Below are 27,709 nucleotides of genomic sequence, written 5' to 3'. Positions count from 1 at the left end.
AAAGGGACGCGCGCTTCCCGCGCCCACGCTCGGGTTGGGAGGGGACCACAGCGGCCATCAGGTACAAACGGGGGGTCTCTGAGTCGTCAGAGCAGAAGCGCCCCGGGGTGAGCGAGGATGCGAGTGGTGAGCACATCCCCGGTGCCCCTGAGACCTGCCCGGGGCCCTGGGCTGCAACACCTGCCACCCCGCTGCCCGGGCTGACGGCAGATGCGGAAACCACACACCCAGCATCAGTCAGGGGAGCATCAGTCAGGGGAGCATCAGCTCAAGACCAGATAAAAAGAGAGAGAGTAGGAGCCTTATCTGCACAAAGAGCTAGAGGAAGTCAGGTCCTCACCCACTGGTGGCAAGCGTCCACAGATGCTCCGGGCAGAGACAGCAGCCCAGCTGCCATCCAGACCCACGAGCCTGGGCAGCCTGGCTGCCCCATCAGGCCGGAACCTCCCGGGGAGCCCCAGTGACATCAGAGGTGCCGACGGCGCCCAGAACACACGGCTCGGACTCAGGAGACCTGCTGCTGGTGCTGCTCCGGCGGTCAGCAAGCGACCTCAGACCTCAGCTGGTGAGCACTCAGCTTCCTAGTGCGTGAGCGGCGGCAAACAATGTGTCCTGCTCTACCCCAAAGCTGCAGGCAATCCGAGTGAGGGCCGGGGCCCGCCGGGGCCCGCCCAGTCCCTGCCCAGTTCCCCCGCCCCGTCCCCTGACCCCGGACGGGAGGCTTTGGGCGAGGGCTCCACCCACACGCTGGACAGGCTGGAGGCTCACCAGACCCAGTACACGTGGGCCCTTTAGAAACCACAAAGGACCCCCAAGCCCACCCTGTGCCCTCATCCCTGCCAGCGCCAGGCTAGGGGCACTGGGGCTCACCACTTCTCAGTCACAGAAGCGCTCTCCTGTCTCCGGGTCACTGCCCACATCCTCACTCCCCGCCGGCCTCGCCCACCAGCAGGTCCCTCCTCCTAACACGGCATTTTTGTCACGTCGCCCAGGGCTCCCCAGCGATGAAGGCCCAGCTCCGTGGCCTCGTGGTCCCTCTCCCCTCTGCCCGCCCAGAACGCACACGCGCCCATAGCGCCAGGAACCCATGCGGTTAGTACTAACAGGGGCCCATTAACAGCAGTAGCTGTCATTTTAAGTGTTTCCGAATTGATTGTTATTTTATTAAACAGACTAATTAAAACAAACATTGACTGTCCAGGTTTTCAGCTATTTCCACTTTCCAGAGAGTGATCCAGAATCGCTGGCAGATAAGCAGCCCCCCCTGGTCATCCTGCACGCTGAGAGTTTCTGCCCGGCCGTGTGCACGCGGAGCTGACTGTGCGTCATCTGCACAGGAGGACTTATGGACTCACGGACGACAGCAGACAGCCAATCAGCAAGGGGCGATAATAACAGTGTGTGGTGTCAGGGAACGTTAGGGCTCCAGCCTGACTTGGGGAGAGAGGCGGGCAGTTAGAAACCTCCTCGTTTGACAAAGGTCAAGGCCTGGTAGCAATAAAAACGCCTAAGCAAATAAAATCGCACCTGCGAGTCCGGAGAGGGTGAGACTGCTGAGTGGAAGCAGGTGGTAGGGTTTCTGCGCGAAGCGCCTCCCCGGGCAAGGCTCTGGGCCGCGGTGGGCACACGGGCGTGTGTCGAGAGAGGGAGGGTCTGTCTATCACCACTGAGAGCATTAGGAGTGAAATGCGGACGTGGAAGATGTATCGGAGCGCCCCGCCCTCCCCAGGGCCAAAACTCAGCTCCTTCAGAAAGCACTGGAAGAGTCAGCAGAAAGCTGAAGCTTTCCTGAATCGGTAGAAAGCTCTAGAAAGCCTGAAAATAACGGTGCTGGGCCTCACGTCTTCGCCATGTTCTGCCTGGTCATTTTTGGGGGGGGAGGCTGGGGGTGGGGAGGAGTTTCTCTTGATCCAGTAAATTGCTTGAGCAACTGAAAAAGAAAACCAAAGTGGGGCTCGGGGCAAACACCAAGCTGCAAACTCCATGGCCGGTGACTGTGTTACCTCACTCAGCAAAATTTATTTCGAATAATCTTCATCTTTTGAAAACCACTCAACAGTTTCACACGAGACTCCACGGCCAGCTTTACTGAAAAACACACTCTTACCCCGTTAGAAAAAAATCGACAGAATTCAACCCCACAGAACTTTTCAAGAACAAGCAGGCTACTTAAAGTCCTGTCCTTAGTGACCAGAAAAAAGCAGTTACAACAGCATGTTTCCTTCTACAGTGTTGCGATGGTTTTGGAATCAATGGAGAGATTAAATACGTGATTAATCTCCTATTTCCTTCCCAGGGGACCGAACCCTCTGTCTCAATTTTTAACCTGCTCCAATCAAACTCTGCAAACCCTGCACCGCAGCGAAGATGCTGCCGCCTTAGGGAGAGCAAGCTTACCGCCTTGTAAGGTGTACTCGGTCACCGCTCTGCTGAAGACGCCCAGGCCCGCCCCGTTGTACGCGGCCACCTGAATCTCATACTGGGTCCAGATGATCAGCTCCGTCACCAGGCAGTAGCTGACCTCCGGGCTGGTGATGTTCCTCTGCTGGTGCGTCCCCGGGAGGCCAGCCAGGCGGTACCTGCGTCAGACCGGAGAGAAGTGATCTGAGCCAGGACCTGGCTTTACCCAAAGTCACCAAACGTGGTCAGAGGAAAACGGAAGTAATAAAAGGAAAGCTGAGAGGTCAGCCCCAGACACCACTCCGTCTACATCAACTGTTACAAGAGGTGTAATCTAATCTCACCGTGGTGCTGAGCGTGGGGCCCGGCAGAACTGACGTTTCAACTGTTAAGGTTCAGGGGAAATGATAGCTTTTTAAGTCTAAGTTATCCGGGGAGTACGGTGACGCAGCACCAAAACTCCAGATGTGGCTTCTGCCGGGGTGTCGCTGTAAATCAGGGGGCGCGGTCCCTTCCTCCTGTGACTGTGAAATGTGGCAGAGAAGCAAGCACACGGCCTCTCGGTCTCCGTGGGGCGAGCTCCCAGCTGCATTTGTTCATGCAGTCCCGGCGTTAGGAGTGGCTTTAAAAGGTGTTCATACTCCTAAAAGACCAATCCCACGCTGAGCGTGACGAACTGCTTTTTAGGGGACCTCTGAAAGCGCAGTGTGGTATGCTCTGTGGTGTAATAATGGCAGAGATTTAAAGTTGTATTTATTTAAAACAGTTACACACGGCTCTGGACACAGGAAATGTATCAGCTGGGAAATCGTTACTCGTACAACGAAAGGACTTCCGTCCCGTTATTCTGAGGAGCGGACGTTTTCCATGATCTCATTTGGAGAAGTTCCTCGGTTCCCTGGTAAAGTGCAGGGCTTGTGCACTGGGAGCCATCTCCTCAGTCATCATGCCGCTCCCTGAAGCATCCCATTTCTACCTAAAACTGGCTCTTGCCTCGGGAAGACGCAGCTCTGTGTGCCGGGGCGAAGGGAGGAGATGGAGGACAGAACCAGAGAAGCAGCAGGAGACCGATCGGTCCACACCTCACGGACCAGGGTGTCAGCAGGGCTGCCGTCCTTGGAAAGGAAAAAGACCCCGAAACCCAGGCCTGGACTGGGAAACAGCCCCCCTGCAAAGAGAATGCTGGCTGGAAATGCACCGGGAGGTACGAACACGGCAGGAAAGGTTCTTCGTGAAAATCAGGGTTTTCTGAGCTTTTACCCCTTCCTGCTACAGACCCCTTATATGCGGGAAGGCCTGTTGGGCAGGAAAATAAACGATCGTCAGCAGGCAACCTGTGAGCAGCACAGACGCCCAGGCCTCCCCGGCCTCCCACCTGCAGTGTGCCCGGCGCCGGGCGCTGGACGGACAGTGTCCCTTGTGACGGGCAAAGACGAAAGTGAACGTAACAGCCCACATCCGCTTCCTCTTCCACCAACCCCAACCCTGCTGGGTCGGCAGGCCTTCTCTGACCTGCCTGCACCGAGCAGGCGTGGGTGCCACTGGCGGTGGGGTTCGGTTCCTTCCTCTAGCCTGGTGGTCTGTCCCCCGGGCCGTGGACAACAGCAGAAAGGCTCGCTCTGCGGTAACCCACATGCCAGACATTTCCCCAACTACAAAACACACTTTTAAAATAAACGGCACTGCGACCGTTAGCCACTTGAAACAGGTAAATGTTGGCTCCATGCCCACACTGGGCCCCAATTAACCTGGCACGTGACTGGTACCCAGGACCATGGGTTACCAACATGACACACGCTGGGCGTCACCACTTCTGAAGCACTCATTTCACTATATAATGCACATACCAGGGAAAAGCAAAGAAAGCAGTTCCCGAAGACTGAGGCTGGGAGGAGGCCTTCTCAGCTGGGTGATCTCAAGCAAATTCCTAATGTCTCTAAGCCTGGGTCTCCTCCTCCCTCGAATGACTTAATAAAAACGGCATCTCACAGGGCTGTTGCGGGGGTGAAATGAAACAGTGGGGGCAAAGGAGCTGTGACCATGTGAAGCGCCCCCTCAATATTTCCTTTTCTGGAAACACTGCTCTTCTAGGAAGTTTGCTGAGAGAGACCCTTGAGTTACAAGAAACCAAGCTCGCCTGCACCTTTGCCTGGGGCCCCCTGAGGGTGGCTCTCCCCTCCGCGGCGGGCAGCGCGGCCCTTCTGACCAGCAGCTCAGGGTGCTTCTGTAACAGGCGCGGGGTGTCTGCGGAGGCCCTAATTAGTCATGGAAGTGCGGGCATTGTCCTCTGGCTGCCGCGTGCGTTGCCCAGGAGACCGGCTCAGACAGAACAGGATGATTTTTTACAGGGACATAAACAGGAGAATGTTTTTAAAGGACATAACCCCTGAGAGGAACCCCTGTCCCTCTCAGAGAAACACCCTGCCCATTACTGTAAATATTTTATGGCCACACGCGCACTCTGACTCCTTCCTGCGGCCAGCGCCACAGCGGCGATGCATTTCCATTTTGTTCCTGTGCAGGTCGTGCCGTTGGTCTGACAGGCAGACTGTGTCCGGGAGGACACACGCTTGCAGACAGAGCTCATGTGCAGACCGGAGGATTATTCGGAAATGTTTCCCAGCAAATTCACTTTGGCATGGGTCTTTAATTTCTGAAAACTTTGATATTCACAGGCCTTGGGGAGGGTGCCCTCCTCTTCGGGCTCTTCATTATTTAAGCCCCTGCAGATACAGGTGCCCTCTTTTCCAGCGCCCGACTCAACTGACACCATCGTGGAAAATCCTTTTACCGGGAGTAATCCCACCAGATGGAGAAATGTGCTGTCCCTGATGGGGCCTCGTGGCATCGGAGACATTTGGTTATCAAGCTCCACACCCGAGCCTGGCTCTGTGGGCTGACTTTTAAAGTCCTTATTTGGCGGCTGGAGCCTAAGGAAACTTCTCCTCCCGTGTGCTCAAATAAAGGGCAGCAGCCGCCGGGGTGACGAGAGCGTGGAGGGGCTGGTCCAAGAGTGGAGGCCAATTATTTTCATTAGGGGATGAGCACGGACCCAGGGCACAAACACGACAGAAAACCGCAGCCGTCAGCGGCGGGAAGCAGCAGGCGGCTTTCCGGAGGGAACCTGGGAATCGTCCGGAAGCATCCACAAGAGTGGGGTCCACAGGCGCCCCCTGCCCGGGGGGACAGGCCCGCGGTCTGAAATGGGGCCGCACAGCTGAGGGCACGGAGACCAGAGGGGCCCGAGTGCGGGCTCAGGGCAGCCCCGGGGACGGCCGCGCTCAGTAATGATCTGGCTCACGTTCGCAGGATAATTCATCCGCTTGAGGAAAAACTTGAAAGGAGAGGGAATTGGTTGTGACAGGCAAATATTGAGTGTGACAGATAAACATGCATTAAACAATGACGGGATGACGACCCAATACACGTGCTGACGAGCCGCCTTCCCTGCGCGAGACGGAGGAGCTCGAGAAGCAGCTCTCGCGCGCCTTCTCACAGGGGCCTGAGACCCTGCACTTCCCCACTCAGACCTGAGTGAACCCCGTGCCCGCTGACGGACACGCCTGGGGCTAGGCGTTCGGAGGCCCGGGTTCCTGCCGTGCAGGGTTGGTAAAGGAGCCACAGCGCACGGCCCCTTAGCAGACCGGCGCCCGCCGCTGGACTGTGCATTAGAAGAGACTTAATAATCATCCTTTTAACACTGCTTTACTTTTTTCTTTTGACTTGTATTGACAAACCACTGAAATGATCACTTTCACTGCAATTTCAAAATGAGCAGAAATTTTGCCAAAGGAGGTTCCTCCCGTCAACCCAGCCGAGCGCTAGTCACTCAACGTCCTCAGAAGCCTAATTCCACCCGACCCCCCTTCTGAGGCACAGACAGCAAACGGGCCGCTCCTGGGGCCACGTCGGCCTGTAGCTGTGAGTCTGGCCTGTCTTGTGTTTCAAAACATAATGACTTCATCCCCAACATTTCAGACCTGTGAGACTGCATGTAAAGAGCTGGGTTTTAAAATTTTTTTAATGAATTTTCTTTTTTTTTTTTTTGCAAGGGGAGGGTAATTAGGTTTATTTACTTATTTATTTTTAACGGAGGTGCTGGGGGTTGAACCCAGGACGTCATGCCTGCTAAGCACATGCTCTAACACTGAGCTCTACCCTTCCTCCGAAAACACTAGATTGTCTAATTTGTTTGAAACACAGGACAACCTGGCAATTCTGAATAACATACTAGCATGGGGGAAAAGAAGGCAAATAATTAAATCAATTGCATTATTATTAATTCAACATCATTACACTTAATAATGCATGTCCTTGGTAAAAACTTAGAGTGGAAGGATTTACAGTGCACAGCAGACCCTGCTCCCCACCCATAAAATTCCCGTCCATGCTTCCACCAAAATGCAGCCACTGATACTGGTTTCTTGTGTGCACACATCACGGCTGGAGGCGCAAGGCCACCCACAGTCGCCTTTTCACTCTAGTTTGCTACAGTCCCCACCCGCCCAGAGCCTGACAACTGGCCCGCATCTCTTGATTATAGCTGGGCGCCCACAGACGTGTGAGTCTGCGACCTCTGCGAACAGACACTTGGCTCTTTATGAAGACAGAGTGAGGCCGGCCAGCCGCTGGCCACTTGCCTGAGGATGTACCCCCGCAGCACCCCGTTGTGCTCTGTTTCTGGGGGCGGCTGCCACTGGACCATGATGGACTGATTGGTGCGCCCACTGGCCACGATATTTTTCGGGGGAGCACTGGGTGGTTCTTCAGGTAGCATCAACCTAAATAGAAAAGACGGGGAGGGGATGAGAGATCAGCCCAGAAGCAAAGGCTCCTTGTCTGCCTTCTCCACCTGGCTGAACCTTGAGCCATTCACCCAAATTGAGTGACGGATAAAACAAAACACCCAGCCGGTCGGACTGAAGGGACAGGCGTGACACAGGCACAGCAAATCCACATGGCAGGGCATCAGTCCCGCCGGGAAGACACGGAGTGACCCCGCCCCGTGGGGACAGCCCACGGGGCTCGCCACCCCAGGGGGTCTCCAGCCGGAGCGAGCTGGCTCGCGGCTGGGTCCGAGCCTCCTTCCAAGCTGTTCTTTGGTTCTTTCAGTATTTCCCGTATCAAACTCCCCAGTGTGAACAGAGCCAGCCGGCTCTCTCAGCCAGCCTACAGTTCGAGCCCCGGGAGAGCTCAGGTTGGTGGGGGCGGGCACTTCCCCAGGGCACATCTGAATGGCAGCCGCCCGCCCGGGGTGGGGTAGGGGCGGTGGGGCATCGGGACCACCCGGGAGACACGGGAACTCACTCTGCGTCCCTCCTGACACCCTGCTAGGTGTTTACCAGGACCCACCCTGTGGGCGGTCAGGGAGCGTGAAGGGCACGGCACCGCGGCAAGCTCCTAACTGCAGGCGCACGGAAGGCTGTGCTATCGGGAGCGATCTATGTCGGCTGGGCCGGGGCACCCCGGGGCGGAGAAACTGCCCTCAGCAGTGAAGGGCGCCCGGCGACCCCTTGTGCTTTCTCTCTGTTACATCTTTCCTGCTCATGGCTCCCAACATCACGAAGGGACGGAGGTTGACACTCCGATCGGCCCCCTCCACTGAACCCGATGCTGGGTATCGCCCCCAGTGCCCGTGCCACGGGCCACGCGTCCACGCACCTGCTGGTCTCGGCGCTGTACTGGCCTTTGCCCACGTGGTTCACAGCGCACACTCTGAACTGGTAGGTGCGGGCCGGGGTCAGGCCACGCACGGTGACGCCTGTCATCTCGGGGCTGACGTTTGACAGATGCACTTTCCACGGAGAGTCTGAAAGAAGCAGCAACACAAGTCAAACCCCTGCAAGCACGTGGATGGTAAGAAGTGAGTGCAAATGCGTTCCTCACTCAGTTGCTGAGTGAGGCAGATGGAGTGGTGAGCCCCCCAGACAGGCGGGCAAACCAAGGCTCACGGTCCTGGGGCCAGTCACCAGGGAGACTGGCTTGTAACTCGGGGTCCAGTGTGCCCCCCGCCACCCCCATGCTGTTGTCAACGAGTAAAGAGATGTTTTGTTTGACCTGCATAAGGCAGTTAAAATGGAACCCAAATATTCCCCCTTCCCGCGTTCCATGTGTAGCGGGAAGTTCTCTGTCAGCTCACGTGGGCAGGCAGATTGCAGATTTGTCTCCCGGAAAAGGACGCTGCACATGTCACCAAATGATAAATAAAAACTATATTCATTAACATTTTAATAAAAGAGGAAATGAGCTTGACAAAGACAGATGGGCTGTGAATTTTGCGAACCATCTGCGTGCGGCCCACATCCCACCACGCCCCTGCCCGGCTCTGGCTGGGGACGCGGAATGGAATTCACAGCGCGTTAGGCTATCTCTCCTCCCAGCTTCCTGGCAGGTGCGGAAGACTGCCTCTGGCAGACAAGCAGGCTCTCACGGCAAGGCTTCAGGAGGCTCTGCCCCGCTCCTCCACCTTTGCAGGACTGTCTCTTTGCGGAGTTTAACCACGCTTTCTGCCCCATCGTTTGGCACAGTGATGCCCTGGGATGAACCGGCACCCACCATCAGTTCCCACTTGGAATTGCCATGAGCCTAAACTGCATTTTCAAGTTACCAGTGAAGTGAAACATCAGGGGTGGGGGAGGGTCCTGTGGAAATCGGGCCGTCTTTCCTGTTCCTTGGAAGTGGCACAGAAACCCCTTTCAGAAAGAGGTGATGTGTGACTTCCTCTCTGGAGTTGGACGACGCCCAGCTCAGCCTGCAGTTGACGCCAGGCTCTGCACCACCCGCACAAAATCACAGCCACGTCTGCAGAAACCCAGTGGCCTGACGGTGGGGACTCACAAGTCTGCACCTGGGGCTCATCAGAAACGCACTTGGGGTCTTCATGGGTGAGGACGCTGCCACTGACTGCTCCAAGATGAAGAGAGACTCTCAGAGGACCTGAGGACGGTCACACGGGGTGTCCACCCCTGAGTCAGAGTCTGTTAGCAGGAGTCCTCAGCAGAAAGTCACGCTGCTCTGAAGCATGGTGCCAGTTGGGCCACGAAGGCCGAATCTTTTTAATTATTACAAATAAAGCTGCTTCCAAAAATGGCTTTCTGGGAATGCAGTCCTCACTGCCAGCTGGGCGTGAGTGCTCTTGGCTTGCGCCTCATGGTGATATAGGTGGTCCCATAGCCAATGAGAGCCCCCTCTCTTTATGTTTCCTTAGAAAATGCAACGTGCATCTCCAATTAACCACGGAAGACCCACCCCATTTCTGTGTTCACCCTTCGAGAAGCCTCAAACAGCTCACGGTGATCTGACTTTGTAAGCAGGCTCCTTTCAGGAGAGAGCCATTTGTCAACACAGAAAATGAAGGCGGCTTCCCGGGTGTCAGTGTGGCTGCACTTGGTCTGTGGGAACCTGGGCCACGCCAAGTCACGCTCCAAGGCAAATACAGTCTGCATGCTGAAGATGGCTGGTACATAGCAAAAAAAGTAGAAAACAACGTTGACTTGGAGCTCGTCCACTTACCGTGGTTCCATTTTGTTTGTGCTTCTTCTATAAAAATGGGGGGGACACGAGGGGAAGGTATAGCTCAGTGGTAGAGCGCATGCCTAGTGTGTACAAGGTACCAAATAAATAAACAAAATACACCTAATTACCTCCCCCCCAAAGATGGGGGAAAAAATCAAAACCACACAGAGATCCACCTCACGTCCCTTAGGATGCCTACTGCCAACAATAGCAGAAAATAACGTGTGGGTGAGGATGTGGAGAAGTTGGCACTCTAGCACACCATTGCTGGGAGTGGAAAATGGTGCAGCCACTATGGAAAACAGTATGGCGGTTCCTCAAAAAGTTAAACATAGGATTCCCATAAGATCCAGCAATTCTACTTCAAAATATAGACCCCAAAGAACTGAAAGTAGGGTCTGGAAGAGCTACTGCTACACCCACATTCACAACAGTATTATTATTCACAAGAGCCAAAAGTTGGATTCAACCCAAGTATCCAGCGATAGATGAATGAGTAAACAAAATGTGGTCCATGCGCACAATGGAATATTATGCAGCCTTGAAAAGGAAAGAAATTCTGGCACCTGCTCCAATATGAATGAAATTTCTGGACATTACACTGAGTGAAATAAGCCAGCCACAGAAGGACAGATACTATGTGATTCCACATTAAGTGATCCCACTTGAATGAGGCACTTGGAGGACCCGAATTCATGGAGACAGAATGTAGATGGTGGTTGCCAGGGGCTGAGGAGGGAGGGCTGGGGAGGTATTGTTTAAAGAGGACAAAGGTTCCCTTTTGAAAGATGAAAGGAATTCTGGAGACGGTTGAACAATGCTGTGCACGCACTGAACCGTACACGAGAAAGCGGCCGAGCCGGAGAGTTTTATCATGTGTACTTTGCTGTAATTCCACTAACTAAATGGTGGAATTTACACACAACGTCACGCGCGGACACTCTGGCCGGACGTTCCTGCTTTCACCCGGCCTCCACCTCCACCCTCCCCTCCCGCTCGGCGCCGTGGGGGGCTGCCTGGCAGAGCGGGGTCCTTCACACTCACTGGCGACGCCCCAGACTATCTGTGCTCTGCACCCAAAGGTTCCTGCTCTTCTCCGGGGTGGGGGCAGCTCTGCGTGCTCTCTCTCTGGGCCCCTGTGACCTCCGGGTGACACCAGGTTACCTGGTTGCCCTCCACCCACGCCTCTGTAAACCTTCCCTTTGACTCTTCGTCACTGATTATGCTAATTCGAGAGCGCCACCTGTCCCTGACTGTCACAGTGCGCAGTAAAACTTATCTTCCATCTCCTTATTCCTGCAGAGTTCAGTGTCTGTAAGCGAGCAGCTCACCTGCTCCGTCGGAGACAGAGAACAACAGCAATTTCAGGAAGAGACAAGGTCAAAAGGACGGCGGTCAAACCCACTGACTGTGCCCACTAATCGCACGGGCGGGGGCAGAGAGCGTCCCAGATGGATGGATGGATGGACGGATGCAGCCTTCCAACCCCAAGCCCCCTCGGCCCTCCCAGACCCTGCCCCATGTGATCCCCAGTTTCTCGGCCACTTGTTCACGTGGAGTGTAAACAGCTCCTGAAAGCCTGTAGGATCTGCTGCCCAGTCTGATTTGACCACAGGACCTATTAATCTGCTCTGGACCTTGGGGCCCTGCTGAGTCCTCCGGTTCCAACTATAGGATTCTTATCTAGAAGATAAAAGATCTGGCAGGAAGAGAGATGAAACTGAAAACTAATACAAATGATCGATCCATCTCATGGGCACTCTGGTGTGTAGCTACCTCCCTCCCAGGAAAAAGCGGTTTGGGAAGGATTTGCACATTCACACGGTTTGGAATTGCAAGCTTGCTGGGGACTGTGAACGTTTAAATAGCAAGTCTGTTCCTGACAATGAACAAGCAAAATCCCTTTACAAGATCCTTCTCCCAGTCCTAGCGAAAGAGTGCTCAATGCAAGGTGCTTGTCTCGGGCTGGAGCGGGAGAGCCTTTTGATGAAGGAAACCAGCCCAGAGAACTTTCCATAGTTACTCCCTCCCCTTCAGGGATGCCCCTTGCCCCTGGGATCTGGAAGCCTGAGGAATTTCTGTCTTCCCCAGTCAGGCTATTAAACAAACCCCTGCTCCACAGACGAGCACCACTCATCTCTTATAGCTTCAAGCACCCAGAAACCACGAGGCGTTCATCTCACCTCCACTCTGCCTGTGGGCTAAAAAGCTGGTGGTTTTCAATCTTCACAAATGAACTGGAAGCTTTTTTCCAATAATAATAATAATAAAAAAAAGTATTACCGTTATCTCAATTAGAAGTACCTGAGGAAGGAAAATACTTTTCAAAGAAAATTTTCTTCATTGACAGAAGAACCATTGCTATTATCAGCGCCCAATGCGAACGGCCGTTTGCAGCCCTGAAGCGTTTTCACCTGAGTCCTCCTGGGGAGGCAGTATTACCTCTGCTTTTAACAGACTGAGAAAGCAAGACGCAGGAAGCCTGAGTGACTTTGCCCAAGTCCTGCAGGCCGTGCCTGCCTGGACTCCCGGGTGGGGCTGATACCACTGAGAGCAGAGCAGCCGGGCCCCAAGTGTCCCCTGGAGAGAGGAGGTGCCAGGTACCCCAACACCCGGGGAGTACTCGCACACACAGACACACACACACACTCTCCAAGAAACACACAAAACCAAAAGCTGAATGTCTCTGGGGGATCAAGAAGATGCAGGCACCAATGACTGGCAGCAGGAGGAAGGAAGCAGACCACTCCCGGGCTTGGGGCCTTCTCCAGGCAGGTGCCCCGGCCTCTGCACCCCGCAGGAGCTCGGGACGGAGGGAGGTGGAGGCTGCAAACACGGAAAGCCGATTAAGAGACGTAAGAGACAGAACCACCGTCACAACAGGTGGACCTTGTTGGGATCCTGATTCAAGCACATCAACTGTGAAAAGACTTTAAAAAAATCAGAGACACTTAAACGTGGACCGGGTATGAAATGATATTGAGGGTCCCATTAGTTTTGTTAGGGGTGATGTCCTTTTTTGAGCTACTTGCTGAATCACTTAAGGACAAAAGGACTAAATATCTGAGATGTCCTTTAAAACACTCTAGCAAAAAAGTGGGGAACTGATGAAACAAACATGGTAAAACGTTAACGGTTTTTGAAACTGAAACATGCACACTCCGTACCCTTGTGCATACCGAGTGCTTCTCCTAACCAACAGGTTTCAGGAAGTGACTTCCGTCGCGACATTGCCAGCACTGAGCATCACCACTGCCTGAAACTGCACATTTGGTAGCTGAAAAAATGGGGTTTCCCTGATTCTGTACCTTGTGCTTTTTTATGTGAATGAGAATGAACACTCTCTCATTAAAACCACTCCCCAGGTTAGAGAGTAAGGCAAGTGGAAAATTAAGATGCAGATTTATCATTTTTCTAATTCTAATTCCACTGCCGATTTGGCTACAACCATATGCACAGTGTGCCCTCCTGCAATGTAAATATTGCAAGTATTGTAATAACCACGGCTACCTGTTTACACAGCCACCTACGAGATAAACTCCAAGAAAACCCATTTTATTCCCTGTTAGACCCTCAGCACCCAGAAGCCTGCCGGACACACAGGGGAAACTCAGTACGTGTTTGTTCTAGTTTGTTCTAGGAAAGCACCTGCCCCGCCCCAGGCACCGCCAGCGACCCACCTGTGCACGTTAACTGCCACAGGCACCTGATTTACACGTGAGAAAGGGAGGCAGAGATTCCGGTCTGATCCTTCCACCTTGGTGGAAATTCCTGGATGAGAGTGACTTTGTTCTTTTGACTCCTTGTAGGTGATGAGTGTCCAGGCCGGAAGGCTGGGGAGTGCTCATGAGATGATTCAGAGGGGGCTATGCTCTTGGACCCCAGCTTCGAGCGTCCAGCAAGGTCACATGCACGAGGACTCTCCTCCCTGCACGGGGCAGGCTATGTGGACCCTGATGTAAGTGCTCTGGGTTTCTTAGGATGCGAAGGGCACTCGATCTCGGTGGTCTTCCTCCCCGCACCCCATACCTCCAGTCCAACTATGAGAAAACCATCCGGCAAGTCCCAGCTGGGCGACTTCCTACAAAATACCCGATCGACATGCCTAGAAACCGTCCAGGTCATCGAAACCGGGGCAGGCCTGAGAAGCTGTCCTGCCGAGAGGAGCCTGAGGAGATGAGCCAGCTGAGCGCAGTGTGGGGCCGGCGGAGTCCCGGGCCAGGGAAAGACGGGTGCCAAACGCTGAGGACATCTGCACAGAGAGCGGCCTTCAGGGGAGGCTCACATGCCAACGCTGGTTCGTGAGCTGTGCCAAGTGCACCGCACTGATGCAAGGTGTTAGCAGGGGGCTGAGCGTGTGGAGTTGGGGCGCTCTTGACCTCCACAATTACTCTGTTAACCTGAACTGTTCTCAGATGATGCGTTCAGCGAGAGAAGAGGCCCGTCTGTTAATGGGGTGGTGTGCACCGGAGGAGAGGGGTGTGCTGTGGAACACGCACTGGGGAGTCCGGGTGTCCTGCACGGGGGCAAACGGGGTTGTGGAGTGTGAGGTCACCTGGGTACACCCGGCACCCACCAGCTGGGTGCGGAGAGCCTGGAGCTGAGCCACCGTGACCTTTCTCAATGCAGGAGCCCTGGAGGACGGGTTGTCCCAAACCTGGCTCACTAGACCTCTCAGTGTTTGGGGACCTGCTGCCTTTGGGGTGGAGTGAAAGCAAAGGGCTGGAACCCCCACAGGCTGCAAACAGCAGTCACCAAATGCCCTGGTGGTGGCCCTCGGGTGGTCCTCGTGGTCCCTCCACGGGACCGTGGGCTCTGGGCTCGCATCTACACTGGCCCTGCCCAAGGCCCTGGCAGGCGCCTTTCAGTTTTGAATCGTTTTTCTTGACAAGAGCTCCAACATTGCACATAGGCTGTACAGGACCCGGACCCCCCCCCCAAGAGCACTGAATCCCGGAAGGGATAGACGAGGTCAGCCATCTCCACGCCACCAAAAAGTAATACACGCCCATTAACAAAAGTCTGGAAAATAAAGAGCATGAGAAAAAAATAACAAAACGAAACCAGCACAGGTCCAATCTCCAGTTGCTTCTTCAACTGTCCTCGTGGGTTTTCAAGCACTGTGTGCAATTATTTTCAAGTTTCTCAGAGACTGACCTACATTTCAGTGTCAGCTCAATGAGTTACTGAAAATAGTTTAGTGGATGAGGTCTGCTTCTCCATACTAACGGACCCGCGGATTATGGTCCTCATGTCAACAGAGACACAGAGTTTCCAAGCCTGGACAGTAAATCACCTCAGCCTCCGCAGAGGGAGGCCGCGGGGGAGGCCTGGACTCCGTCCCCGCGCGGGGCTGGGTGTGAGGACTCAGAGACGGCACACTCGGAGCCCAGGAACAGTCTCCCCTGGTTTATTCATAGCTCATCTTGAACTTGAAAGAGAAGCACAGATAATAGCTAGTTTGGCAAAGGTTAAATGAGATCATTCTGCAGGATTAGAGAGAAAAAAAATTATTAGAAGAACGAGAAACATCTAACTTGTCGTGGCACCGCAGGATGGCAAGCTTGAGCCGGCAGACGTAACATTTTCAGAAGAGGCCGCACTCTTGAAAGAAGACCGCAAGGTTGTCCATGATCCCACTGAGCCATTACACACACCAAAAGTGCGTGAACTGAAGCACAACTTTGAAAGAATGCTGTGGCTCAGACCTACTCTTGGCCACCCTGGGGGATGAGACTGAGGTCATGGGAGGGACAGGCCATCCTCCCCTGAGGACGGCTGAGGGGGACAGAGACACAGAGCACTCAGAGACCGTCCGAGGGGAGCAGGAAGTGGGTGGGGATTTTCTGCCTGAGACAAAACCCCAAAAAGCAGACACTTAGAACACAGGTTGAAACCCGCACTTTGGGAAGGCGTCCCTGCCGTGTGCGTCTCTAGAGGGACGGTGAACGCCCGCAGGGGCAGAGTCACGACGCATAAAGTTCTGCCCTCAAAGTTAAGAACGAAAGAGCAGAGAATTCAGGAGCTAAATGAAATTCCCTGCTAAGGAACGTGCCAGAGTGAAGCCAAGAACAGGCTGCGACACGCTCAGCTGCTGGCATCCAAGGGGCTGGGCCTCCTGACTGTGGGTTCGACCCACACGCGGCCTCCGAACCTCCGGCCAGGACCAGAGCTGCGCACACATCACCGCCGGCTCGGTCTCTGCAGGTCAGCCCGCCAGGCTCTGCCTCCCGCGACATCGCTCAGGCCTCTGCTGGCAGCACTGCGGGCTGGAGTTTTGTGTGTGTGTGTGTGTGTGTGTGTGTGTGTGTGTGTGTGTGTGTGTAAACAGAAAGTCAGATCTCCTACTTTTAGAGAGGACTTAAAGACCTTCTAAAGGGAAAATATGCATAAAGTTGGATGATGAAATAAAAATTAAAAATAAACTTGAAATCATTACGGAGAAGAAGACAGAGCTGCCCTGACACCTGGCATGACTCAGGAGCTCGGCTGAGCGCCGAGTTTGCGCCGGGCCTGCTGGTGACTAAGGGAGCAACGCGGCACACTGGAGAGCAGGGCTTCTAAAGGAAGTTAAAAGTCTCTCGGGAGAAGCAGGCGTTCCTCAGCAGCAGCGCCGCCCCTGCACGGATGTCTCTCTGACAGTGTGACAGTGTGACAGCGGGATGCAGAAATGAGCCTCCAGCCTGACAGTTCTTCCAGCCCGTCTTCAGAAAGGAAGAAGTACGGCAGTAACTTACAGAAGACGGTGTTTCTTTCTAAGTTAAGGAAAAAGACATGAATTTCAAACTTAGGGCTCAGGAGCCTCAAGTCATGACAGTGACCAAGTCTCTCAGAGCATCAGCTTGGAAGCCGGCCCAGCGGCAGGACCTCAGGAGCACACGTCACAGCTGCGAACTTGCAGGAACTCACACAAAGGATTCGCCTGCACACGTTGCAGGGTATAATACTTAGTTATTTTAAAAATAACTTGCTTAGAAAGAAGAAATTTCCCTACATATATTTAAAAAATACTAAGAACCAGGAATGGGAGGAACGTATCACATGAAGAGAAAAGGCTGCTTCAAATCAGTATCGTGTCACTTGTATGAAGATGGAGAACAGGCAAAACCCATCTTTGGAGACGGAAGTTGGAAAGGTGCGCGCCTGCCTGAGAAGGAGGAAGACAAGACCAGAGAGGGACACAGGGAACTTCCTGAAATGTTGAAAATGTTTCGTATCTTATTTCAGGTGTGAGCTACATGCTATGTATACACACACACACACACACACACACACTTGTCAAAATTCACCTAAGATCTTTGCATTTCATTATATGCAAATTATATCTCAATAAACAACAAAAAAATCAAGATCGTATGTAACAATAAAATCCTAGTAGACTTTCCATTTTTAAGTGGATGCCAATTACTTTTAAAAATTATTCTCACCAACCGAGGAAGGTATAAGAGCAAAAGGACACAGATGTTTATTACTTGGAGACGCTAGGATTGTCTGCCTTGAAAACTAAAGGGACCAACTGAAAAATGTTTAGAGTGATAACAAATAGCTAAACACCAAGAGCTGCCCTACAGTCCAACAATAAATGACAATTTAGAAGACGAAACGGAAAGAGACTCCCACCCACAGCAGCAGTGAGACGGAATCTCAGGGCAACCTTGCAAACAAGCGCAGAGCCTACGGAGAAGGCCCCGCAGCTTCACTAAGCAGTATCGAGTCAGCGGAAGAGATGAAGGAGCATCTTGCTTTCTGGGTCGGAAGGCAGACTCACCAAGAAGTCAGTTCTCACCAAACTTACAGGTTTAACATGATTACAAAGTCCATGTGATGATGTTCAAAACCTGACAAAATGATTTCATTTTTTTTTTTTCTGGAAGAATAAACAGGTGACAAGAACTAATGAAAGTTCTGAGAGGATGAGGGGACGACCTTATCAGTTCCTAAAAGCCATCAAAATACCATCACGCCGGCAAAAAAACAGACGGTGAATCAACAGATCCAAACAAACCGCACAAACTTTCACATAAGCAGGTCGCCTTTGTGTACGAACAAGGAAACCCATAAATAAACGGATTACTCAACAAACTGTGCTGGGAGGATGGAGTCATTTGGGAAAAAAAAGTATGTTAGAATACATACATCTAAATTCCAGATGAATTCGAGTTAAATGTGTAAAACTTTACAAACAGGATGAAAATTTACAAAAGCATGTGTTTCATGCTTGATAGTGTTGAAATATCCCAGCATAAAAGTGATGGAAGAAATTGTAAAGGGAAGTATCAGAAGATTTACTACATAAAAATCAAACACTTGTGTGTGCCAAAAAGTAATACACAAAAATTAAGGGCAAAAAGCAAATTGAAAAACTTCTTGTCACAAATGACAGGAGAACCCCTAAGGCCTTGATAGGAACAAAGGGGAAGGGAAGCTGACAGATCACAGCAGAGGAGGTGCAAAAAGCAAGCAGCTCGGAAGAACGTGCTCAGCAGTACCAGCGATCCAAGAAACGCAAAGTGAAATAGCGGTAAGACGCGAACGTGGGCTCAGAACCACAGATTTCTGAGTGAACACACAGGGGAACAAATATCTTTGCAAACTTGGGGTGGGGAAAAATTATTATGAGTCTCCTTCAGGACATTTTAATTAGTTTTGGTGTCCTGCCTTTGCTGGTGCTCTAAGGGCCGGCTCTGCCTGCTGCGTAGTTCAGCCCTGCTGCCTGGAATGTGGGAGCAGGAGCCTGGGGACAGCGCAACCTGGAGGAGGAGACTGATCACAAAGCCTCCTGGAGGAGGAGCCCGGGGACAACACCTCCTGGAGGAGGAGGAGGAGAAGAAGGAGGATGGGGACTGCGCCTCCCAAAGGAGACTAGGGGCAGTGCACACAGGGGATGCCACAAAGCAGCTGACAGAAGCCAGAAGGGCAGGAAGGGGGAGATGACTCAGGCTCACGAGCGGAGGTGCAGTGGTGAAGTTTTGGGCGCTCGGGGAACTGCAAGCAGAGCCTTGCTGCTCAAGCATGGAAAGCAGAGCATGTGTGTCTGGAGATAAACCCGGAGCGGCAGGCGGCGGTCAGATGATGACCGGCGCTGTGCACCATGCTGAGAAGCCTGGTGTCTACTCTGTACGCGCGGGGCTTCCTGCACAGGAGGGAATCGGGGCTGCCATCAGGTTAGAAGGTGGCTGGGGCTAGTCTCCGGGCTGCTAGAAGCACAAGCACGTGTGGGGGCCAAAGGCGACTGCGGGCGCTCGAGGTCCTGCCCGGCCCCGCGGGGCCCCTGCTCTGTGGAGCCCCTGCAAGGGCTCAGGCCGGAGCGCCACTCGCGCACGCGCAGGGAGCCCCGCTGGCGGCCCGCGGACGGCGGGACTGGGCAGGCCGGAGGGGCGGGGCTGCGTGCCGCGCGCAGCCGTCGGGACCGGGGCTGCCGAGGGGCGAGACCGGAAACGTGCGAGGTGACGCCGCCCGGATGTCCTGATGGCTTCGTAGCGGCGGGGAAGGGTGAGGAGTCAGGGAGGGCACCTGTTTCCAACCTGGAAAGGGGCAACTTCGGGGAGCGGGTGCTGAGCTCCACTCCGACAGCTGGAGTCGGAGGAAGCCGCGGGCGTCTGGGTGGAGCGGGCCGGAGGGCACGTGGGCACGGGAGTCCGCGGACCGGGCTGGAAACACGCACGCGGCTGCAGCCCGGCGGGAGGTGGGCCCCGGGAGCCGTGGGGAGAGGAGCCCGGTGTCCCGAGGAAGGAGAACCAACACTTGGAGGGGGGGTTGGAAATGAAGTCAGATGAGCCAGAAAACGGCTTGCGAGAAAACTGGGAGATGAGGATGGGGAGGGAGACAGAAGTCAAGCCGAGGGAGGGTGACGAGAGCGCAGGAGGGGCAGAGGCGTCCCGCAGGTGAGGGCTGCGAAGTGGTGTGTCCTTCGGAGGGTGATGACACGGCTTCAGCGAGACGAGGGGCTGGCGTGAACGGGAGGTGGGCAGGTGGGGTGATTCTCCCCCAAGGCAGAAGCGGGGGGGGGGGCTTGACAGGGCGGAAGGATTACGCGACGGAGCCGAGTCCTGGCGGCGGTGGGGCGGACAGACCACGGCGGTGGGGCAGAGGGACCACGCCGGGGGGCGGGCTTTCCACACATGACGGACTGCAGGGAGTATTTTTGTTCTAGGTGCTCTAAATAATTTCTACATTTTTTAAATTAATGAGCTTACCTAACTTTAATCATAAAAAATTACCAGGGGTTTTTCTCCTTTAATTCAATTTATGTATTATAAGGTTTAATGCAAAACCACCACTATGAACACTCATACTTAAAAACTAACAGAACTAAATAAGATGAAATACTCCGATTTTTTCATACAAGTATGCTTGCTAGCTGTGAGTACTTACCAGGAGACACGTATTAAGATTTTTAAAAAATTAATGGGAAAAAGACATACCTTTTCTAAGTGGTAAAAGACCAAGATCATTCTACTTTAGTAGCAAAACGTCTTAAACTCATAGAAAGGAGGAAAGGCTCAGATTGAGAACTAGTTTGAGACACAGAGATGGCCTCTCCCAAATATCGGGGTTACCATGGAAACCTGCATTAGAGGAGGATGTGCGCTTCTAACACTATATGATACCAATTCACTTGTGTTAAAGGAAAGATTTTGAAAAGGTAAAATCATGACTCTCATCCAAATATAAAATAAATACATGTCAAAGACTTGACTTGCCATTAATTCATGAAAGAACCGGTAAGATGTTACAGTGTGTCAAAAGAGAATTCAAACCACACACACGCATTGATTGTCAGGAATGCTAGCGTGAATCCACAAGCAGATGCAAAGCCGGCCAACAGCTACAGAGCAGCAACCAGTGACTGCAAAGACTGCTTACAACCAGGACACGACTTACTTCCATTTCCGAGGACAAGCATCATTTGCCTTACTACGAGTTTTCTGTCATCTAGAGTTGCAGAAATAGCTCAAGAACAGTGAAAAGTGCAGGCCCCCCAAGATCAGGTAACCCTGAGGCTGCTGAGACCCCAGGGATCTGCGCTTCAGTCCACCTCCAGGTCTCTCGCCAGTGTTCTCTGGCAGTCCTCCCCCTTTTGCGATCATAATGATCTTAAAGGTTATTCTTGCTCAAAGTCAACAAACATTTTAGAGAGTGGGCCAGATTCCTTTGCTATGCAACAGAACTCTCAGCCTGTGTAGGCGTCCTTGCTGTGAAGACATCAAGAATCCCTGCTGTCTCCCAACACAGGGACGCCCTTGGCTCCCCTTGCCCCACCCGGCCTGACCCTCTGAGCTCTCAGCCCGGCAGGCTTGTGCCCTGGGCCGGGCTTTAAGCCCCTGTCACCCTCTCTAGCTTACTGCAGAGACGCCTGGAACAAGAGAAGTGCTGGCTTCACAGAGAGGACTCAGGATGCCTGCAGAGGGCCAGACGCACCCTCCACGAAGGGCTCGACCCCGGTCAGGCGCACGGACAGACGCTCAGCACAAGCTCCAGGGCTCTGCCCCATAGACGCTCTGACGGGGCCCTGCTGTAGCGGCTGGCATTCGGGTTGTCGGGAGCACAGGTGCCGCAAAGCGCCTGCCTCTGCCACTACCCCAGCCAGTTTGGTCCCTGCCAGACCCACGGTCCCCAAGGGAACGGCGTCCTAATCAGCCTGCCAGGAGGCGCTGGCTGCAGAGAAGACCCCAAGTAGCTGGATGAAGGGACCACTGGATGGAGCTATTAGAACCGGCCACTTGCACAGCACGGAGAGGAGGCCAAATGCGATTTCCATGTTAGTGTACTTCTGCTGGCTGTTCTCTCTGACCGTGATTAGCCAGCATGTCTGGCTGCTTCTTACAGGCACTGGTTCCTAGTAAAAATAAACACCGGATCATTGGCCTGGAAGACAGCGCTGGCCTTGCTATCTTCACGACAGGAAGACACACAGTTCATTGGTGGGGAGCAGCCCGGGCTGATCGGGCCCAGGCCCCAGCCTGGATTTGCACGACTGCAGTCAGGACCGGCCAGGAGACGACCGTCTCAGCCACTTTAAATTCCTCGTGTGAAAATAACACTTGATGCAACAGTGACAACAGTGTAGAACATTCAAGATTCTTCCACATTCTTCCACAGAGGCTCTCAAGGAAAAGAAGCTGGAGCCTTGGCCAGCTGCAGGCAGGTCCAGCAGGAGACCAGGGGCGGATGAGGGGCTGATGGTGCCCTCGGTCACTTTCGCAGTGAGAGGGACGCTGCTCACCCACGGAAACACCCAGGATGTGCCAGGCCCTTGCTGTGCTGCCACAGGACAAAGATCCTGGCTCATGCCTCCCCACCCCCGGAAGGGCCTGGGCTCGCTGGAAGGCCCACACATAAACCAGTGACTATTACAAGTACACTGATGCTCACAGGGAAATACATATCCTGGTAGAGGAGCCTCGGCAGGGAAACATCCATCTTGCCTGGATGTGGTGGGGCCGTGGGTCACGGAGATACGGAGGAAAGCGGTGTGTGAGCTGGGCCATCGACCACAAGGGAGGACGTCCCCAGGCAACTGCACAACCCCCAGCTGCATCCTGGCCCAGCCCCGCAAGCAAGCCGCAGTCACTTTGAAAGCCGGCTGTGTCTAGACATGCCTCAGAGCTTCCCCTCAGCGGCCTCTGTCGATGCTGCCGCTGGTCCTCCACTGGCCCAGGTCTCCTGTCACGCTCACCCTCGCCTGTCTCCCCTCTGTTCCTCGGTTCCAGGTCCTGCCTGCGCACAGCACCCTGTAGGTTTCCCTCGGGAGCAGCGGCGGCAGGATGTGTCCATGGTCCTGACCCGGTCCCCGCCATCACAGCAGGGACCTCTCAGCACCCAGCCGAGTGCCTGGCGGGGGCAGACACCATCAGGACTTGGTGAATGGATGGATGAACGGATGGCTGGCTGGAATGAATGGCTGGACGTAAACCTGTCTCTTATTTAGGCAAGAGGTCTGACTGAAAGAGCCAACCGATCACAGAGTGGGTTGAGAAAGCAGCTGGCGTGGCGCTTGAAACAACGCCTTATTTTGTGTGACCGGGGAAAGGATGGTCTATGACTATAACTTGGGTCCATCACCAGGGGGCTCCACCTGAGAGCCAGGTCCTGCTCATCTCCGAGGACCTGCTGAGGGTCCCAAGATGAGCAAAACACAGTCCTGCCCTCAAAGAGACAGACGCCCAGTGGGGGTCATCTCTGTGGGAATCCTGATGGCAGGAGCCCTGCTCTCTGTACACATTACTGTCAAGTCCTGTTTTTCTTACGAGCCCCATGGCCCTGACGTCCTCAGGGAAACCTTACCTTCTCAGGAGAAGTTCCTTCAGTAAATAATGCCAACCCCTCCGTCTCTGACCAGAGCCGCTGGGCTACAGCCAAGGTGTGTGTTGGCTGATTTCCATTCATACCCCTGCCCCTCCCTGAGGAAAGAGGCCACATGGGCCCCCAGAGATGACTGTGGCAGGGGAGTGAGGGCCTGCAGCCCCGCACCTTGGCCCGAGATGTGCTCAAACCTGAAGCCAGTGTTGTCAAGGCTGAACATTTAGGAACCAGGACACAGAAGTAGAACATTGACGCGGCTGGGGGTGGGGCAGCCGTCAAATAAAGGCAGGTTCACAGAGTGGCTTCCTTTAATCCCCACAGAGACGGAAATCAAGTGCCATCCTAGGTCCACATTCACCCCAAAGCTGCTGCTAAATCACAAGAGGGGGGGTCTGCCCCCCAAACATCTCTGCAGCAGCCTGGTGATCAGGGGGAGCACAGGCTCCAGGTGCTGACACCACGCGGAGCCCACTCCTCCCCGGTGACTTCCTGTGACCTCGGCAGAGCCCCATCCTCCCCGGTGACTTCCTGGGGCCTTGGACCAGGGACCTACACCCACACGTCCGTCTCCTCAGCTACGAAATGAGGGCGCGGTGCCGGCTGTGGTCTGAGCCCGTGGTGACCAGCACGGGGTCTGTCGTGTGAGAGGAAAGGGAATGACGAGAGGTAATCAGGAGACTCGCTGAGGGAGTCCCGGACCAGAGGAAGAGGTACAGGTCGCTCGGGAGGACCTGCGGCAGGGCCCTGGTGTCTCTGCCGGGGCCGTGAGCAGTGCCAAGTGCCCGTGAGGGCCAGCAGGGCAGTCAGGTCTGGGTGGAGGGGACACTGCAGGAGCACCACTCCCAGCTGTCCTGAAACCGGACCCACTTCTCATACCACTGGCAGGATGAGGCGAGCTGCCGGCCCGGGGAGCTGGACTGTCCTGAGGGCCCGGACACCTGTGGTCTGGCCAGCTGCACCCTGGGGGAGGCCCCGGGAAGGACTCTGCAGAGGAAGGGCCCAGCATGGGGTCAGGAGAGGGGCTGTTCCTGCGCTTCTGGCTTGAGTGACACAGAAGTCACCCAGGGTGCTGACGAGATTAGAATGGCCGCAGTGATGAGGCGAGAACAGAGTTAGGGTTAAAAAAGCCCAAAGACACACCTTGAAGAATTAGAGTCGGAGGCGTCTGTGACACAACCAGATGGAGAGAAGTGGCTGGGTTCCACGTGTGATCCCAGAGGTTCGGATAAAGATGTCAAAGATCAGGAAAAGATGCCACTTGAAATCACAGGGACTCCTGAGATTTCCTAGGAAGAGGTCCTGGGAGAGCAGGGAGGAGTGACCAGGGGCAGCAGGGGACAGGAGGGAGGGCTGGCCAGTGGGGCTGGAGGGACGCCAAGGAGAAGAGTGTTGGGATGAAGGATGCTGTGACTGCTGCTGAGAGGTTGAGGACGGCGAGGGAAGAAGGGCCCACTGATCACTCGGCACCGTGTCTGCGCTGGAGACAAGCTCCAGGAGAGGTTAATTACTGCACTGTTGACCCTCAGATCAGCCCCGGCGGAGGCCCAGGCAACGCACTTCCGAGTTCGCTCGGGGGACGACGCTGAGCCCGGCACCCTGTGTGCGCGGCCACTGGGGACTTGGCCTGGATCCCGCTCGCACTCCTTCTGCTGCGCCGCCCAGGCCCCCCACGCCGCCCTTTAATTTCTCCAAAGCCAGAGCCGTGGTTTTCATCTGAAACTCTGTGAAGCATCCTAACATTTCCCTCGTCGTTCTGGGTCTGAGTCAGAAGTAAAGGTTAAGGAAATTGAGAGCAGAGAGAGATCTGACAACTGTCCACGGTGACCATTTGACTTGGCTACTTACTGTTTTCAGACAGCTCCACGATGTAATAAAGAACTGGGCTGTTTCCATCAAAGGGTCGGACCCAGGAGAGCATCACTGTGCGGCTGTGGGAGGAATTCAGGCTGGCCAGGAGGTTCTGAGGGGAGTGAGGCAGTTCACTTGGATACAAAGGAACAAAAAGAAAAAGAAACAAACAAAACATACACGTCAGAATCGCTGGCTGGCCTCCCGGCCCATCCTCTACAGTCCTGGGGTGCGATGTTTGGAAAATGCAGAACATCAAATATGCCCCGAACACAAACACTAACTACTCCCCTGCCCAACAAAAAAAACCTTTCACTGTTCACAATGTTTTAAAGAACAATTTCCAAACGTAATTTGATTTAATCCCTCTGGTAGGGACTACACAAACGATGCCTCTCACTGGAATGGGTGGGGAGTGCTGATTTTATACAGCGTATAATTTAATGTAGAAAACTTGGCCAACAATTTGATTTTACGGCTAGAGGCTGCTCGTGGGAGTGCAGCACGCCCTGGAACAGGGACAGGGACAGGTCGGGGGCGCTGTGATTCACGGTGTAAGTTTCCGCCACTAGCCATTGGGAGTCGCCAGCCACCGTGCCCACATGCGCTCCTGGACGACAGGGCCGCCTCACGGCTGCGAGCGTGTGGCTCTGCGGTCAGGCTGTCTTCTGCTGGAGAGAGCAGGTTTGGGAGAAGCCCTGAAAGGGAAATGTGGGGAGAGCCCTAACTGGACTCCCGTGGAGAACAGTACATCACCCACCAGCAAGGCGACGAAATGGGGACACAATCAAGGCAAATAAGTTCTGCACGGAAGTTACTAACAGGAAAGGCCCTCGCAGGGCTTCACTGGGGATGAAACTTTGAAGTCCAGCTGCCTGGTTTCTACCACCGAGGGGCGTGCGACCGCGAGCTGCCCAGCCCCGTACTTAACCTTCACGTCCCGCGATCCGGGAGCAGGACCCTGTTTTCCGGCCGTTAGGAACGGCTTCTGCCCCCACGAGGAGTGCTGGGAAGGGGGACGCCCACTGCGACCCGCTTCGCCTACTTACTGGCTCTTGGTCTCTCTTGGACACCAATCCCTGTTGGCGCACGGAGGTCAGCACAAAAAGCCGTAATTAGACTTGATATTTTTAATTTAAAAAATGTACTCATTACTCTTTGAAATTTATTAAGCAGTTACGTGCTGCAGCTACCTGAGAAACACAGCTCTCTCTAACCCATGCACACCATTTAAAAACAAACTCGTATTCCTAAGGTAGACAGCGACTTTAAATCAGTACCATGAAGAATAAACTGGAGCCTGAACTGCTGTCTTGTTTTCTCTTTAATTGTGAATTCAATTTTAAGTCTGAAAAGGAGCTGCTGTTTCTACTTGAGTTCTCCAATAACGGGACCTCCCTCAGACGTCCAGCGGACGCCGATACAGGGAAACGCCAGGAACGAAACCGTCTTTTCCACGAGCCCCGTTTTCTGCTGGAACTCGTTTGTTCTGCAGCCAAACCACAGTTGCTGAAACAGTCCTACCTGACAACAAACTAAGGATAAATGAGGAAAAACTTATCCAAATAAGACAAGTTTGGCCTTTGTCCTGAGTGACAGAAGTGCGTCTGCTATTCACGGTGGCCCCTCAGGGGCCGAGTCCGAGCTAAAGGATGCCCGGGGGCGGGGGGCCTACATAGTGCCGGGAGCGGGTATCCGCGCTGGACAAGCCAACCCTGCGATGAGAGGGCTGGACTCTGGGCCGGAGATGTCAGCCCGACTTTGGGATCTCCTGGGAAGTGGAGGGGTGCGGGCCGGAGCCCAAGGTCAATCACATGCCAATGGTTCAGTCCAGCACGGCCGTGGAATGAAGCCCCAGTAAAAGCTGGACGCCAAGCTGAGCGGAGCTTCCTGGGTGGAGATCAGACACGTGTGTCCGGGAGGGCGACGCACCTGGAAGACGTGGAGGCCTCGTGCCTGGGGCCCTCCCAGACCGGGCCCCGGGCGCCTCTTCACTTGTCTGGCCCTGGTTCTTACCCTTTATGATAAGACCGAGGTCGTAAGTGAGCACTGGACTGAGTTGTTCCAGGGACTTGCTGAACTGGGGGCAGTGGGAGACCCAAACATCAGTGAGTCCGTTAGGGACCCAGGGGGCCGGGAGCACGTGGCTGGTGTGTGAAGTGCGGACAGTCTAGTTGGGGACAGTCCCTTCTCCTGCGGGGTCTGTGCTAACTCCAGCCAGTCAGCGTCAGAACTGCACTGTGGAGACTTGCCCTGGCAGGGAAGATTTTCTGACCTGAGGAGCGTGGACTTCGGAGGCTGACAGGGCTGGCTGGTGCTCGGGGCCACGTGCTACATGTTGGCACTGCCGGTGTTCAAAGAGCCTCCCCGATGGCCACCGCCGTCCCCCTGCCAAGTCAGGAGGAGAGATGCGCGTGTGGCCCGAGGCCTTGGGAGCAGAGGCAGGACCACACAGCCCAAAAAGACCTGTGTGAAGCAGAGAAGGCCCGGGGAGGTCCTAAGTGGCATCTCACAGGGGCAGGAAGCAAGTCGGACGGGACATTTCAGAGGATTACCTCTGGGGGTTGACGAGTCGTGGGTCAGTCCTCCCACCACTCATGTGTTTACCTGCCCGCCCTTCCTTCCAGTCAGTGGTTGCCCT

At 54.3% G+C, this 27,709-nt stretch overlaps 1 protein-coding gene across 5 annotated transcripts in view; it reads right to left on the bottom strand.

Moving 5' to 3' along the window:
* SDK1 (sidekick cell adhesion molecule 1) overlaps positions 1-27,709 on the bottom strand; it is a 718,389-nt gene that overhangs the window by 156,676 nt on the left and 534,004 nt on the right. For all 5 annotated transcript variants that reach the window (XM_032459946.1, XM_032459947.1, XM_032459948.1 and 2 more), the window contains exons 14-17: positions 25,066-25,202; positions 8,062-8,209; positions 7,041-7,181; positions 2,398-2,579 (exon numbers count right to left, since the gene is read on the bottom strand). In XM_032459946.1, coding sequence (XP_032315837.1) covers positions 2,398-2,579; positions 7,041-7,181; positions 8,062-8,209; positions 25,066-25,202 — 608 coding nt within the window. The remainder of the gene's footprint in view (positions 1-2,397; positions 2,580-7,040; positions 7,182-8,061; positions 8,210-25,065; positions 25,203-27,709) is intronic.

The sequence above is a fragment of the Camelus ferus genome, chromosome 18 (genome assembly GCF_009834535.1).
Source record: "Camelus ferus isolate YT-003-E chromosome 18, BCGSAC_Cfer_1.0, whole genome shotgun sequence".
Classification (NCBI taxonomy): domain Eukaryota; kingdom Metazoa; phylum Chordata; class Mammalia; order Artiodactyla; family Camelidae; genus Camelus; species Camelus ferus.
The sequence above is the reverse complement of the archived record's forward strand: the minus strand, read 5'-3'. Positions and strand labels throughout refer to the sequence as shown.